This window comes from Leptodactylus fuscus, chromosome 3, assembly GCF_031893055.1.
Source record: "Leptodactylus fuscus isolate aLepFus1 chromosome 3, aLepFus1.hap2, whole genome shotgun sequence".
Classification (NCBI taxonomy): domain Eukaryota; kingdom Metazoa; phylum Chordata; class Amphibia; order Anura; family Leptodactylidae; genus Leptodactylus; species Leptodactylus fuscus.
This window is the reverse complement of record NC_134267.1, coordinates 186,590,064-186,606,114: the sequence shown is the minus strand read 5'-3', so window position 1 is coordinate 186,606,114 and position 16,051 is coordinate 186,590,064. Positions and strand designations below refer to the sequence as shown.

The 16,051-nt window shown below is 39.2% G+C and overlaps 1 protein-coding gene across 1 annotated transcript in view; it reads right to left on the bottom strand.

Annotated features, from left to right (window-relative positions):
* Positions 1-410: 410 nt before the first annotated feature.
* LOC142198535 (protein spinster homolog 1-like) overlaps positions 411-16,051 on the bottom strand; it is a 99,002-nt gene continuing 83,361 nt past the window's right edge. Inside the window, exon 16 of the mRNA XM_075269567.1 lies at positions 411-743. Coding sequence (XP_075125668.1) covers positions 411-743 — 333 coding nt within the window. The remainder of the gene's footprint in view (positions 744-16,051) is intronic.

Here is a 16,051-nt window from a genome sequence, read left to right as displayed (position 1 = left end):
ATCATGATAGTAGACTTATTAACTGAGTCATGCATGATGTTAAGGAGGCTGCCCTCTAGAGGGCGGCATACAGAGTGCACTGTTCTCCTACTTACAGTACATCCTGGAGAATAGATTTGTTTATTTTTTACCCAACAAACCATCTAGTGAGAGAACATATGATTAGTTGAGCTAAACGTCCAGTGCAACCTAAAGATTTAGTGCTATGTATCTCTCCTTCACTGTATATATATATATATATATATATATATATATATATATACATATACTATATCTTACTGTATCCATCCACTGTAGGTATTATGTTTTGTAACATTTTAAACAAGTGATTGATTTATTATGAAATTTCTTCGTTTTTACAATGTAGAGTTTTGTGGCATACCATCTAACTATGTCATAATTTACTCTACTCAATGAACACCAACAACCATCACCGTCAGCTCCATGACATCACTAATGTGCCCTGAAACTATTTTAAGATGAAAACCTAAAACCCAAAAACCATAAGATTTAGCTTTGTTAGGAATACAATGAAATGATTCAAGTACTTCATAGGAAGAACAAGTGCCCTTTATAAGATTGTTTTCATCCTTTGAGTGTTGGGTTTCAATACTTAAGAATGGGTAGAAGTAAATGGCACTTGTGGAGTTTGTTACAAGACCATATACAGAATCTAGGAAATGTAGTGGAACAGAATGGGATGCTTGTAGCAGGAACTCAACTACAGCAGAACCACTTTCTTGCTGCAGGAAATGAGTGCAACAGAAATGGAAATTTATTTTAAGGAAATGGAGTGGAACAAAACCAGATGTTGGGTAAGAATATTGTTCTTTGCATAATATAAGGCAATCGATAGACTGCACTGCAAGACGACTACTGATACACAAGGATACGCTGATCGCAGAACAGTATTCATCTTAGGACATTGTAGGATGTGTACAAACAAGGTTGTATTATACTGAGTTACATCTATTCTGGACTTGCCCTTTATTATTTATTTACATGTGCTACAATATGGCCTTAGTACATACTAAGTATGGACCAAAAATATTATCATTTTATTAATTGATTTACTCGGGAGCAACCCGATAATTTCCAGGAAAATATTTAATACAAATACTTTATTGAATCAAAAGACCATAAATCTGTGAATATCTAATAAAGGAATGACATTCATAAATACGAACATCAATAATAGAAATGTCATACCAAATGTATTTCTTCTTGTGTTTAATTTTATAATGGAAGATTGTCAAATTATCCTGCAACTCGATAATACGTATAGTAATCCTGAATTAAGAAAATACATAATTTCTCCAGGTATTAAAGTGTTAGCAGAAATTTCCAAGGTCACGGTAGTCCTTAATCAATTTTATATTGGTAGGGGTCTGACAATGAACACTTGGGCAGATAAGGGGTGCATTACAGGTCTTACGCAAGGACTGTGTCCTCTTTATTATTTACACCACACTCCATGCACATAGTAGCAGCTGTGCAGAGTATTGCAGCATACAGTTGTCCCAGTTGGGACACAGCCATAATACCATGCAGTCACTACTATATAGATGGCGCAAAGTGTGAACAATGAAGAAGACAAATCTCTCATATGCATATACACAGTACCCCCTTCAGGCAGCTGGCTAGCAGAAGTACAAAGAGCAGAGGTGACCAAATTAAGTCAGCGTGAATTGAGTTCAGCACCAACCCCAATGGCGGCTGAACAAATAAAAGAAGCATTGTTATTACAATTTTGTAAAACACTGTGCAGTGTTTCTTATCCATATGCCAACCACCCATTGACCAGGGGCATAACTACCGTAGAGGCAGCAGAGGCAGCTGCCACAGTGCCCGGCCCATTAGGGGGCTCGGTGACAGCCGCTACCGCTGCGTTTTTTTTTTTTAAAATAGGCCGTTATGGGCCCTATTTACTTGCCGATATTGGCAGGGTCGGGATCGGTAAGTGACACCTCGGGGCCCACAAATACTACCATTATACTCAGGGGTCTTTGCAGACCCATGAGTATTATGATCGGCGGACCGGGAGAGGTAAGGGAACGTAAAAAACACTGTTACTTACCTCTCCATGATCCTGCCAGGCCTCCTTCATACCTCTTTGATGTCTCTGACGTCATATGAACCCGGCCTGCTTCCCGGGTCATGTGATGTCCTACGTCATTAAAGAAGTACAAGAGCGGCAACCGACAGCATAGGAGTCGGGGGATAGGTAAGCAACTGTTTTCTTTAATGTTTTTATTCCCCGGGTCTCCGATTATTATATTCTGGGGTCTGAAAAGACCCCAGAGTATAATAATTGTTTATGGGTGTCCACAGTGGGACATAATACTGTGTGCAGGGGACACTATTGGGGATGATACTGTGTGCAGGGGCCACTATGGGACATACTACTGTGTGCAGGGGCCACTAAGGGACATAATACTGTGTGCAGGGGCCACTAATGGACATAATACTGTGTACAGGGGCCACTATGGGGTATAATACTGTGTGCAGGGGCCACTAATGGACATAATACTGTGTGCAGGGCTTACTAAGGGACATAATAGAGTGCGGAGGAGGGGTCGGTCGAGGTCTTCGGCGTCGGTGTTACACCACTGCCATTGACTATATACATCTGGACATATACAAGCCTTCCAGATCACCGTAACACAGCTATGTTTCTGCTTTCCCCGGACTAGTAGTCATGTAATCTGCTGGAAGCCAGGAAGTGTATAAACTGTTGGGTCCTAGAAGGCCCAGATCAGCTCTGCAGTTCATTTTAGGAGGCCACATTCCTCCTGTACCTGGGGCCGATGTGCCAGACCCAGCTACAGAAGATATCAACAACAACAACAAAGTAATGTTATAATGGACCCCTCAAAGGTCCATTATAACTTTATGTGGAGCACAATGTACAAAAATAAATAAATAAATAAAAGTTAAAAAAATAACATCATAACCATGCCCACATTACAGGTCCTCGATCCACCTTTAACTGTAATCAATTGTCGGAGGTCCACCAGTGGTGTATATAGTATAGTGGTCTATATAGTATATTCATCTTTTTTCAGATTTTTTTTTCTTCTTTCTCTTCCTCTGTATTAATAGAAATGAGTGAATATTTCAGAATTCTCCATACTGCAATACACCGTAAATCTCAAGCTTGGTAAATGGAATTCAGTCTAAAGCATCTCTAAAGCATTTTCCTGATGATCGCGATTTTTTACATTGTACAACCTTTCAAACATGAACGAGTTTCGAAAACATTAACAAGACAAATAGACCACAAAGGAAAAATTACCTTTTTCTGTTTACCATTAGCCCACAAATCATATTACAACAATATTCTGGAATCTATCGCCAGCAGATACCCATATGCTTCTAAGCATAAAACTTCAGAATTTTTCACGGTGCAATATGAAATAATATACAACATCCTGGAGATTTCAAGGTCCTTACAATGACAGAAATTAGTGTCTTCCTATAAAAATGCTATTTTGTACTTCAGAACAGGACAGATTTTAGTGCGTGCAGGTTTGAGTTTTATGTCATAAGTGTCACAGTTCATCCAGACTTTTTATGAAGTCTTCCTCCTATTAGTAGAATATTATTACTTGGCTTTGTCAGAAACTCTCGGAATTTTAAATTTCTTCTTAAATCATGATTAAGATGTAAAATGTTCCTCAATTTAGCGTGGTGGCAGCTTTATTTAGCGTTTAAGAAGCATATTGATGGGTTTACATTTTTTCAGGAAACTTTATTCTTAAGAGTAGATTGCAGAGGATTTTTTTTATATTAAAATTCATAGATCAACAAAAGAAAATGGAAATGGTGTTAATGTTTTCTTTGTTTAATATTGTCTACAGATTGTTAAGGTTAATTTCAAATCTGCATATGACTCTCCCCTATAGAATATAATGGAGTTCGTCGGCTGTCTCTTGGGGTTCCGCCATTTTTATACTAAGACCAGCGGAGAGAACAGGACTTTTCTTTCCATCGATTTCTGGTGGTTTCTATGGTGGAGTCTCCAATGGTGATGTGAACTTAGTCTAACTATTATGGGCAGGAATCTCTGGTTACTTATCATTTTTCTTGTTTGTTACTTTCCCAACCATATATTAAAAAAAAAAAAAAAAATACTTTTATGCATGTCTCTGAAGTGTCTAAAAATGGGTGTAACTAAGAGGAGATGTGCCAAGTTGATTAAAAACTATCACTACTTTTTGGGATAAAAAAATTTGATCAAATGTACAGCAGTCATAAGGTAGTATATAAAAGAAAAATGAGTGTTACAGTCTATTCAATTGACCAATTTCATTGGATGTGTGCTTCCCAAGATCTGTGAAAAAATAAAGAATGCTCTATTTTTTTCACGGATTGAACTATCAAGACTGGTTTCACAGACCTGATTCACTCATTGAGCTAATGGAGTCTGTGATAAAAATGGGTGCCACAAAGATGCTACATTGATCTGTTAAGTCTTGGCTTAGTGAACTCCTAGTGCCAATCATTTGAATAGAGTTAAATGGGTTTTGGAGAGTAGTTGAAGATTTAGATTTAGACTTAGATCCATTTGTGGAGCCGGGTCTAGGTTATCTTTGCACCATCTTGCACTTGTTTTGCCCGAAGCTCAGCTTACTCCCTCTAAACGGGATTTAAAGACTCAGCTTATTGTTGTCGCCAAGTTCCTTATTCCTCAGAAATAGTTGCAGACTGCTCCACCAACCCACTCTGAATGGGTGGCCATAGTAAACCAAGTTTGCAGATTTGAAGAGATTTCGAGTCGGGCCTTGGGCAAACATACCTCTTTCCTTAAAGGGGCTGTGCCATCTCAAGGATCCTATCTATACTGCTAGTTTATATGGATTTAAGACTTTTCCTAAATACATTGCTTTATCAAAACTGCTTCATTTGGCCGCTATCTTAATTTATTCACTTCATTGTTTACACTGCGTTTCCATAACCACGGGCCTGGTGATGAGCTTATCCCCTTGGACGACAAGTGACATAGCTCCCTGCTCTCAGGGAGGGAGGGGTAGCTGAGTGCACGGGAGTGAGCTTGTATTTGTGAGCTGTTTATCTCTCAGCACCACACAAGTGACGTAGCTCCCTGTTCTCAGATAGGGGAAGGGAAGCTGAGTGCTCGGGAGCTTGTATTTCTGAGCCGTTTATCTCTTGCTCTTCCAGTTATCAGCTGGTTAATTTAATTTGGCTGATAACGGCTGAGATAGGGAGTCTTTACCTCTGTATGTAAACACAGAACTAAAATGGAGTTTATTGCAAACTGACTCAAATCCAGCTCTGCTACATCAGCTTCATATTGTGCATCTTCCAGTGATACTGTGGTAATTTATGTACAACCATCCCTCATTACTGACTGCAAACATACTGCTATGAAGAGAGATAGCAGAGCTTTGCCTCGGAGACAACAAGTGAAACCCCGCCCACCAATGTACCGAGAAAATCAGGAAGTGAAGAAAGCACACAGCCTGCAGGTTGCTGAACAAGCCAGTTGGTAATGCCCCGTTAAGACTTGGTCCCCCTTGGATCAGATTTGTAAAACTCAAGTGATGAGCTGGACACTGTTGCAGTGGTTTCCTTTCTACTTCTCCTCTTTCCTCTTACCCCCTCCCCCCTTCTATCCAGTCCCACCATTCATCTCCCCTCCCTCCCTCCCTCCCATACCTTTTTTTCTGTTCCTTAAAAACATGTTTAAAAAATTATTGGCTCAGTTTGGATGTCGCAATTGTGCGGCTCTTCCATGATTGCTATATATTGCGTGTTTTTCCCTTGCTGTTTGCCAATCGCTAAATAAGGAGTTGATAAAAAAAATCATGTGAATAGAGTCTTGCTGTTTGATACAACACTATACCATAGTGTAACCAAAATGTTTATATTCACGAACATACAGTCTTGATTTTAGGATCAATATCAGTTCTATAGTTACAGATAGTTATATAGTTATATATTTATAGTTATAGCTAACAAAACGGAGAAAGTCTGACTGGGAGTTTTCCTATAATCTCTTTACAGATAGCTTTGTAACCATGAAAAGAAGACATTGTCTACATCTGGAGGCACAAAGGTTTTACCACAGTCATAGGCAGGGCTTCTTTATAGAAAGAGTGGTGAGACTATGGAACTCACTGCCACAGGATGTCATATTACTTGATGATCTACACAAGTTCAAGAGAAGACTGGATGCCTTTCTTGAAAGAAAAATATTATGTTAGTCACTGGGGATGAGATGTTGGTCTACGGATTATTCTGATTGCCATATTTGGAATTGAGAAGCATTTTTTCCCCTCTGATGGGGAAATTATAGGTAAGAATTGATGCACTTGTATTTTCATCCAACCTTATCAACTATGTTAACATGTTACTGCACTGCAGTTCCTAAGGCCCAACAGCAACCGTTTAGTTTTAGCTCAGGAAGGGTCATGTGCCATTTTTTGAATACAGTCAAATTACACCAGTTTTAAAATGTAAACTACCATAGTGGCCGTAGATGGAGCTATGACCACAATAAAATACACACACAGTCAAACCCACAGACAGAACTTAAAGCTCTTCGGCCACAATACAAAATCTGTAATGGGGTCCCTATCTATCTTGTGCCGTTTAGATTAATTATATATTGTACGTGGACCTTTGGGACACCCTGTGTACAGGGCCCTTAAGCAACTGCTACGCCCTTGGCAAAACTTCCTTATGATAAGCACCAAATTGCAGCGTAAAGTGTTCCAAGTGAGGAGGTCTTCTTTAGAGATTGGTATACCTCCAAAGATTAATTTCATAAATATTTGTGAGGTTTGTCTGACAGTTTCGTTTTGGACCAATCTTGTGTGTACCACATGAACAAAACTTGGTCATGTGGGCCATGCAAATGTCAAGACACTTAGACACAAACATAATGATGTCAGCTTACATCACAAGACCGCTGAGGTCCAATCATAGGCATAAGTAGTACTCCTGGGCTCCTGACTTCACAGAAGAGGTCAGAAGAGCCCTGAAGAGGAATGGGGAACACACAATGGACACCACAAGGGAGCTCAGGACAGGTGAGATAAGGTAGACTTGCATTCCCTTTTATCATACCTCTCCTTGGCCCCCACTTATTCTACTGAAAAGATCTGAAGAGACCTTGGAGAATAATAGTGATTAATTTGTTAGTGAACCCCAAAAACATCGGGTTCATCCAAACCCTACATTCTGGTAAAATTCATAACAAACCTGGCTTTTTACAAACTGGTTCAGTGATCTCTAGTCTGCATGAAGAAGATGAGCAGTATGCATTATATTTATTATGACACAGACAATATTTCATAGATAATTTGGTCTGGAAAAGGGGGTGATCTTTTCAAAAAGGTGGTCTTCTGGACAGATTTCATTGTTTTTATTTTCAATTGATTCCAACTGATCCCAACAGATTCCACTAAAAAGATGGAATAAAATGCATTTGTGAACAGAGCCATAAAAATAATAAAACTAGGAAATTGCATAGATGCTCCTTCCATTCTTGGCTGCCATTCCCGGGACCTGGTTATCTCTAAATACTTTAAAAGTTTAAAACTTTAAAGTATTTCGAGTTACAATTTTCAATCAGTAAGAAACTGGTAAATGTTCAGATTGATCACATAGAGAAAGTATAATCTGCTTCAAATATTTACTCGCCTTTCACCTCTCTGCTTTCAATTTGACTGTCGTTTTTTACAGACGGCGGCAGGTTCATGGAGCCTTTCTGTTGATTAATCAGCACTCTCGCCATAGTCAGTACTATTTCTTGATTAAAAATAGGATATTTATATTGTCTTAAGTCAGCTTTCTGAAGGAAAATACTGATTGATAACCCTGCCGTGGTCATTATGAGATTTTGCTGCTTTACGAGAGGAAGTTGCTTCAAATAATTTAACATTGTTTAAGCATTTACGACAACCAGGAAAATCCATCTCTTTCAGTTCTATCTGTTAACAAAAATAATAGCAGTTCTTGTTTGAAAGGTGCAGAGAAATGGGTCAGTATTTTATTATTTATTATGTCTACGGCTCGAGACGTATTACAGCTCGTCAGGACGTTCAATGTTAAACCTGTATTTTCAGTATCTTATGACTTATAACTGCGAACGATATTCTGTAGATGGAACTTGGCAGCGCGGTGTTACATTAAATTTAATAAAATGTGATTCAGTTTCTCTACAGTCTAAATTAAAAAGCTAAAGAAAAACATGCCTGGGTGTTAAATAATACACCGACAATTGTTATTCTAGTACTCAAAGAAGCAATACAGGTCTAACATTTAACTGGGTCAAAATAGTCATATCGTTGGGATGAAAAGAGAAATATCATAGTGGATTTCAATTCTGAAAGTTACTCAGGCCAGTGTATTAAAGGATCTGTCCATACTGACCCGTGATGGATATGATGGATCCATTTTGCAATAGATACTAAATGAATTCCATGTGTCATAGTAGATACCTTAGGTTACACTGGATAAAATATCAATGGAAACCTGGAAAAAATAGATACATATATGTAGTATAATGTGTTTATAAAGTTATATTGGCTATATTTTCTACAAAAGAGTGCCATTTTGGTACAGATTTAGTTGAAATATATATCATTGTCCGTATTTTGAAGTAAACTGAAAATCTTAGCTACAATCTTTACACATCACATCATCAGCCACATGTATTGTATACTGCACAGTATCATTTTTGTTACAATGGAAGTGAAGGACAGAGTATGAAACTATATACATAGATGATCTAGTGCACACATCTATCTATTCAAATGTGTAAACTGAACCTATCAGGGGTATAAGGTGCAAGTTACATAGTCAAAACAAGAGATGGACAAACCTCTAAAGATTTGTTTCGGGTCCAGGTGGTTCACCAAAAATGAAATTGTTATACTCTAGAGTCTTTTTAGACTACAGAGTATAGTAGGTAGAGGCCGTGACAAAGTATAAAAAATAGCAAACAGTTATACTCACCTTCTCTCAACTCTTCTTACGTGGGGTTATGCTGAATATCATGCCTTGGAAATTCTGAGCCCCATTTGACTGCTAAGGCCAATTATTGGCTTCAATGGTTACTGAATGGACTGGTTAAGACAGGAATGCTAGGGACAGGTGAGTATATTTATTTTTATGTTATACCTGCTCTGGGCCCCTGGCAGTTTGTGTAATTCCTGGACAACCTCTTGAAGAAGAATGTCCTATAGTGTGCATAGTATAATATCCCATAATGTCCCTTCATACAATATAATGTCCCAAGTACCTTCCATACAATAAAATGTCATGTAGTAGTAACTCACCTTTCCTGGGCACCACTGCAGGTTTTGGGGCCTCCTGTATGACGTCAAAGATCACTTAGTCATAATCACAGGCCTCAACAGTCTTTGACATCGTTCAAGAGGCCTGAAGACAATGGGAACCTGAATCGGAGCCCCTTGGGATAGGTCTTTAGTAGAGATGAGCGAACGGCATTAGATCGAATTGGTATTCGATCGAATATCAGCCTGTTCGAGATATTCAATTTCAATCGAATACCACGCAGCAAACGCAGTAAAAATTTGTTTCCCCTCCCACCTTCCCTGGCGTTTTTTTACACCAATAACAGTGCAGGGGAGGTGGGATAGGAAGTAGGAAAACATAGGCATTGAAAAAAAAATTGGAAAAAGTAATTGGCTGGCTAAATCAGGTGATCTCCACTTTATATGAATAGTGGATTTCAGAGTCGGTTCATATGAGACTGTGAACTAGACAGGGATAGATGTACTGGCAGGGTTAGCAAGGAATTAGCTTTATTTAGGTAGGAATGTTACTCAAACAGCTCTTTGGGGCTCTATATACCTTCCTTGCCAGCCCAAGATACAAGCAAGAGTATGGTCAATGCATTCCTATGGGAAAAAGACAGCTCCTACATACCGCAAGCTGCCCGCGATCCCGACTAGCATATGGTGCACTGCCACGATATGTTTGCATTGAACTTACTCTCGCATTTAGCTCTGGCTGGCAAGGTCTCATCACTTTCAAACTTCACCTGCAAGCACATCTTGTAGCAGCCCATTATATGCTAGTCGGGATCCCTGGCATCTTGCGTTATACGGGAGCTGCCTTTTTCTCATAGGAATGCATTGACCAGCGTTGATTGGCCGAATGCCATACAGTGTACAGAATTGGCCAATCAATGCTGGTTCTGCCAGAGGCTCATCTGTGAGGAGGCAGAGTCTAAGATCAGTCCACAGCAGTCTCCATTGTGGTCCGATCTCAAGTGTAGCTGAGTTGAGCGCACAGCTCTGCTACATCTCAGGTATAGCAGAGTTGAGCACACAGCTCTACTACATCTCATATGTAGAAGAGTTGAGCACACAGCTCTGCTACATTTTAGGTATAGCAAAGTTGAGTGCACAGCTCTACTACATCTCAGATGTAGCAGAGTTGAGCACACAGCTCTGCTACATCTCAGGTATAGATGTAGCTCCTCACACAATGATCTCCAAGTTTTCTTTCATTCATCTTTTAAACTCTGAAATTCACCATGATGTATAAGACTGTTCTTCACAATCACGACCTTCAAGAGGACCTCAAAGACTCATCCTTTCAAGAAAGCCTACAAGCTTGGTTAAACCCCTGCCACCTCAATACCAAGTGAACAGCTTCTACCCTCACCTACTAGGGAAGTCTACAGTATTTTATAATACATGGAGGTTTCTCACAGCAGAAGGCTATGGTATATTGTAGAAACATTACTTACTAGACTAAACTTTGAGTATTGACCTTCAAAGAACTGACTTACCTTTCTTGCATCAGGTCCTTGTGCTGTTTGTTGGCTACTGAACGAATACCTTATGGAGTACTATATTATATGCTATAGAAAATTCCATTTCTCTATGGATGCCCTTCTCTCTGTTCTTCACCTTATCTCTGTAGGAGAATATTAAGCCAATGGAGCAATCATACAGAACCATGAAAGCGGATGACTATTTCAAGCAAAGATGTGTTATTTAACGCGCGGCATACCGTACTGTAAGCACTACACGTCACAATGGCAGACGTTCCGAAACAAAGAACCATTCTGAACTCCTGCAGGTTATTGTCAGCTCTATACATACTTAATATTTGAGGTAAAAATGCTAGTCTGCATATTCATCTGAGAGCTATGAAAAAATCAAACAATAAATCATGATAAAAATCCAATTATGTCACCAAATCCCACTTTAAACTAATAACTTATAAAGTAATGAGTCTGTCAGAAGAATTAATGAACTGCCAGTGAACTGAAAGGAGGCTGAGCTCAGACACAGGAAAATACCTGAATTTTATACTGCGCTGTAAAAAGAGCTTTGCCAAGTATATGGAATGATTTTTGTATTGTCTTATTATGAGATCCGAGATTCGGGGCTTGGCTCTCCCATAAAAATAGATTTCTGTTATTTTTGCTAAAACGTAAGAATTATGGCAGCTGATCTGATACCCATTGTATGGATCGACTCAGAGCACATAATAAAATGTATCAGTGAACGACATACATACGCTTCATACTAAGGGTATATTCACACTACCAAGCTGAAACTTAGACTTTTTCACAGACCCAATGCGCTATTTTTTCACAGATCATGAATGCCAAACAACTGGTAAACTTTGTTGTCTTAATAGGATCCTAAGGTGAATGCACTGTAATTTTCTCTAATACTGGTACATGTACAGCATTATACAGAATTATATATAAATAGATGAAAAATATGATTATTCCATAGGCTAATAGATAAGACCTCACATATCCATTCCTCAGTCTCAGTCAAAGTTTCAGCTGGGACATATACTGCCTAACAGCCACCTTATCCATCAGGTTGTCAGCAGCCGAAAACATAGAAGTTATTAATAAACCTGGTACATATTGCAAAATACATAAGGAAATATACTACTTTATGTCCTGCAAGAACAACAGTTCCCAGACTCCAAGAGACATAAAAAGATTTAAAAAAAAACTTGAAAGAGTACCATTGTCATTGAAAAAAAAAAAAAAAATTATAGGCTGATTTGTTAGAATTTGTTATAAACACTGCTGAATAGATACAAAGGATAGCACATTTGATTTCTAATAGTTTGGAAATTACCGTATTTTTCGGACTATAAGACGCACTTTTTTTCCCCAAAATTTGGGGGGAAAAGAAGGGTGCTTCTTATAGTCTGAATGTGGCACCTGGCATCCGCTGTAATAGAGAGGCGGAAGCCGGCAAGTGATAGACGCCGGGGCCTGAGACATACAGTTGTATTGCCGTCTATGGGACTTGCAATCAAGTGACCGCAGGCTCAAGCCCCCGGGGGGGAATAAAATAGTAAAAAAAAAAAAGCTTTAAAAATATAAAATAAATAAAAGTTCTAAATCACCTCCTGTTTTTTTTTTCAATACAAGGTGATCTAAGAAATAGACATTCCCCAAAATGGTATAACTAAAAAGTACATCTGGCCCCGCAAAAAAAAAACGCCCTATACATCCCCGTACAGCTGCAGGGTCACCTGTCAATGTGGCCTTGCAGCTGTTGCAAAACTACAACTCCCATATATTAAATATTTTACCAGTTTTTGCTTCAAAATTTTTTTTTTCCTATTTTCCTCCTCTAAAACCTAGGTGCGTCTTATAGTCCGAAAAATACGGTAAATACACTAATAAAGATTCAGGTGGGCGGTCCCTGCTGTCTGCTCCAACTCAGGACTGCCCACCTGACTGTGTTGATTCTAATTAGCATATTGGGTGCTGAAAGTAACTGCACTGACGGCTTGGGAAAACAGAAAGGATTCAAATTGCACTGGAGCAGTGGAGCAGCAAATAGTAGAAATTGGTGGAAGTGGTGAAAGGGGAGAGATTTTGGAGATATTTTTCAACTGCAATGTGATTGTAAGGGAATTAGAGGAGCACACAGTAGCTGCTGGAAAATCCTGGAGGAAGGGGCACAACAAGACAGTGAGCCCTAAGCTGAACCCACCGCTGCCCCTACCTGCTTGCCAACCTAGGCAGCAGAGGGCAACTGATCAACAAAGCCCTTCCTGTATAGGTGACAACACAGAACAAAGACAAGACAAACAACAACAAGCCGAGGGTCAGATAGCCAAGAGTCCGGTAACAGTCAAGCAACACAGTACAAAATCAAAATACAAGAGAATAGTCAAAAGGGAAGCCAGAGGTCAGTAATATAATAGTAGCAGACAGTGGAGCTTAGCAGGGACAAAGTCTAAGGACAGAGTCTCAATACCCAGCATGGCTGTGTGGGCTAATGGCTTATACGAGAGCCGAAGACCTGCCCTAGGCTTGATTGGTAGACAGGCTGTCAATTACACAGGCCAGACTAGAATTAACCATTTGATGATCAGAGAGAACAAGGTGCAGGAGATGGGTGTGGTGGAAATTCAATAACAGAGGAGAAGTAACAGAGCGGTATTCACACAGTGCAGTGGAAAACTCTAAGCAAAGAACCAAAATGAGCCTGCCTCCTGCACCACAGCGTGCGAGCGGAGGGTGGCGCAGAGATCCGAACAGGCAGAGACGTTACAGTGATCTTACGGAAGAAACAAAATGTACTGTAGCTATCTTTCCATATGGGCTATGCAGAATATAGGGGGTTGGCTAAAGTTGCAATATAGTATACAGTATAATAATGAGAATAACTTCATATTGTGTTATGTATTTAATTGAATTTAATTAGCATTACTTTTGGTGTCTATCTATCTATCTATCTATCTATCTATTTATCTATTATCTATCTATTATCTATTATTTTCTATCTATTTATCTATCAATCCATCAATCCATCCATCCATCCATTTATTTATATTTCTATCTGTCTGTCTTTATTGCAATACTGACCTTCTGTATGCCAAGCTGTCTAGAATATATATAAGCCCTTACACATCTTCATTCAGAACCGTTCCATAACAATCATTCCTTATGCTCAGTTTTTTCTCATGCTACAGGACATGAGATTGTATTTATGGCCATGCATGCTAACCTGCTGTGGAGTATAAAAAAGTCCTATAAATTAGTATGCTGCTATACTACTCTTTATGGGAAATTGCCAATACTCCTCACAGATCTGCATAAATTACACCGTCTGCCTGAATTGAAAGGATATGCCACGTCAAGAGAAGATTTGATGTCACGGAATTCTATTCATATTCTATAAATTATTTTTCCATCCAATTCCATGTAAAAACATTATTATATTAATTCTGGAAGCTCAGACATTTATTTTTATTTTTTTGCTAAAGCTACAATGTGCCAACAAATATTAAAGATTTTCTGTCTTCGGCTGGACTTGCCTGAAATAAAAAAAATAAAATAAAAAAAAAGAGACCAGGCGCAGTATTTTCACTCTACTGAAATGGCTTAGAAGTTCATTCACGAGCAGTGTGATTGAGCAGCCACTTCACCCGTTACTCATTGTCATTCCGCACAGAAATTCATATTACAAACACACTTCAGTGCTCCTCACTCTTTCGCTTGATAGAGTCCATCATTGTATCGCCCTGCCTCGCTGCTAGACAGTTTCATTGTTGCACGATCATCACTTACCAAGCTGTAATTCTAAAGATTTTTTTTTTGTTTTTAACCGCGATCATCATATCATTCATGTTCAAGAGCCGCAAACTGTTTTCATTGTAAAAAGAAATTAAATGAGGACCGGTTTGTAACGTGTACGACTGTTGATAAGCAGATATTTTGCATTATTTATTTTTAGATTATCATCTTTCTTTAGCTGAGGCAGAATTTCATTTTAGAATCTTCAGTCCAAGTTATTCTCTAAGAATATTTTTATAAAACTTGCCAGAAAATTCAATTGAAATAAAATTGGGCAAAAATATTTAATTACAAAAAATAATCAGAAAATTATTTGCACTAGGCTCTCCTCACATCTGTGGAATGTAACCTCTGCTACAAATTCTATAACATTTATAGAACAAATAATGCTGCTACAGCACTATTATCTAGTAGAGATGAGCGAACAGTAAAATGTTCGAGGTTCGATATTTGTTTCGAGTAGCCGCTCAATATTCGACTACTCAAATCGAATATCGAACCTTATTATAGTCTATGGGGGGAAAATGCTCATTTCAGGGGTAGGCAACATTCGATCAAATTATACTTACCAAGTCCACGAGTGAGGGTCGGGCTGGATCCTCCAAGAAGTCTTCTCCATGCAGCGTCCCCGTGGCATCTTCCGGCTTTGAATTCACTCTGCCAGGCATTGGGCCTGGGCAGAGCCGACTGCGCATGCCCGCACTACAAACGGACATGCGCAGTCGGCTCTGCCCAGGCCCGATGCCTGGCAGAGTGAATTCAGAGCCGGAAGACGCCCTGGGGAAGCTGCACGGAGAAGACTTCTAAAGGTAGGAGAAGAACCAGCGTTGATTGGCCGACTGTATAGCATTCGGCCAATCAATGCTGTTTCTGCATCGAACTTTTCCATTTGAATAGCAAGTGGTACTCGATCGAGTACGAGTATTTCGAATACCGTAGTATTCGATCGAATACCTACTCAATCGAATACTACTCACTCATCTCTATTATCTAATTAAACGACTCCATGATGGTACCAGATGGGCGCCATTATTAGTGAAAGGGTCCAGTTGGATGCTAATCCACCATGGCTTGAATGTTAGAATACAAAACTGGAACTTATAGTTCCTAAAAGCCCAGACAATGTGGGCTCCTCATGACCAAGCAATTCAAGACATCAAGGAATAGGAACACTCCAAGCTTTATGAATATGATAACGTGTTTTGGGGTATTACGGGCAGCCCTTCATCAGATCAGTTCTACTGTAGAGCAGAGAGCCTGTAGTCTACAGTAGAACTGATCTGATGAAGGAGTGCATTCTTTTGAACGTTGTAATACCCCGAAACGCATTGTCATTTTAATAAAGCTTGGAGTGGTCATATTACTTGATGTCATGAGCAGTGCACACATTGCCTGGGCTTTTAGGAACTATAGGTTCCAGTTTTGCATTCTACATTTCTAAACAGCCTATCAGTCCGACAACCAGTGATCTCAGATGGA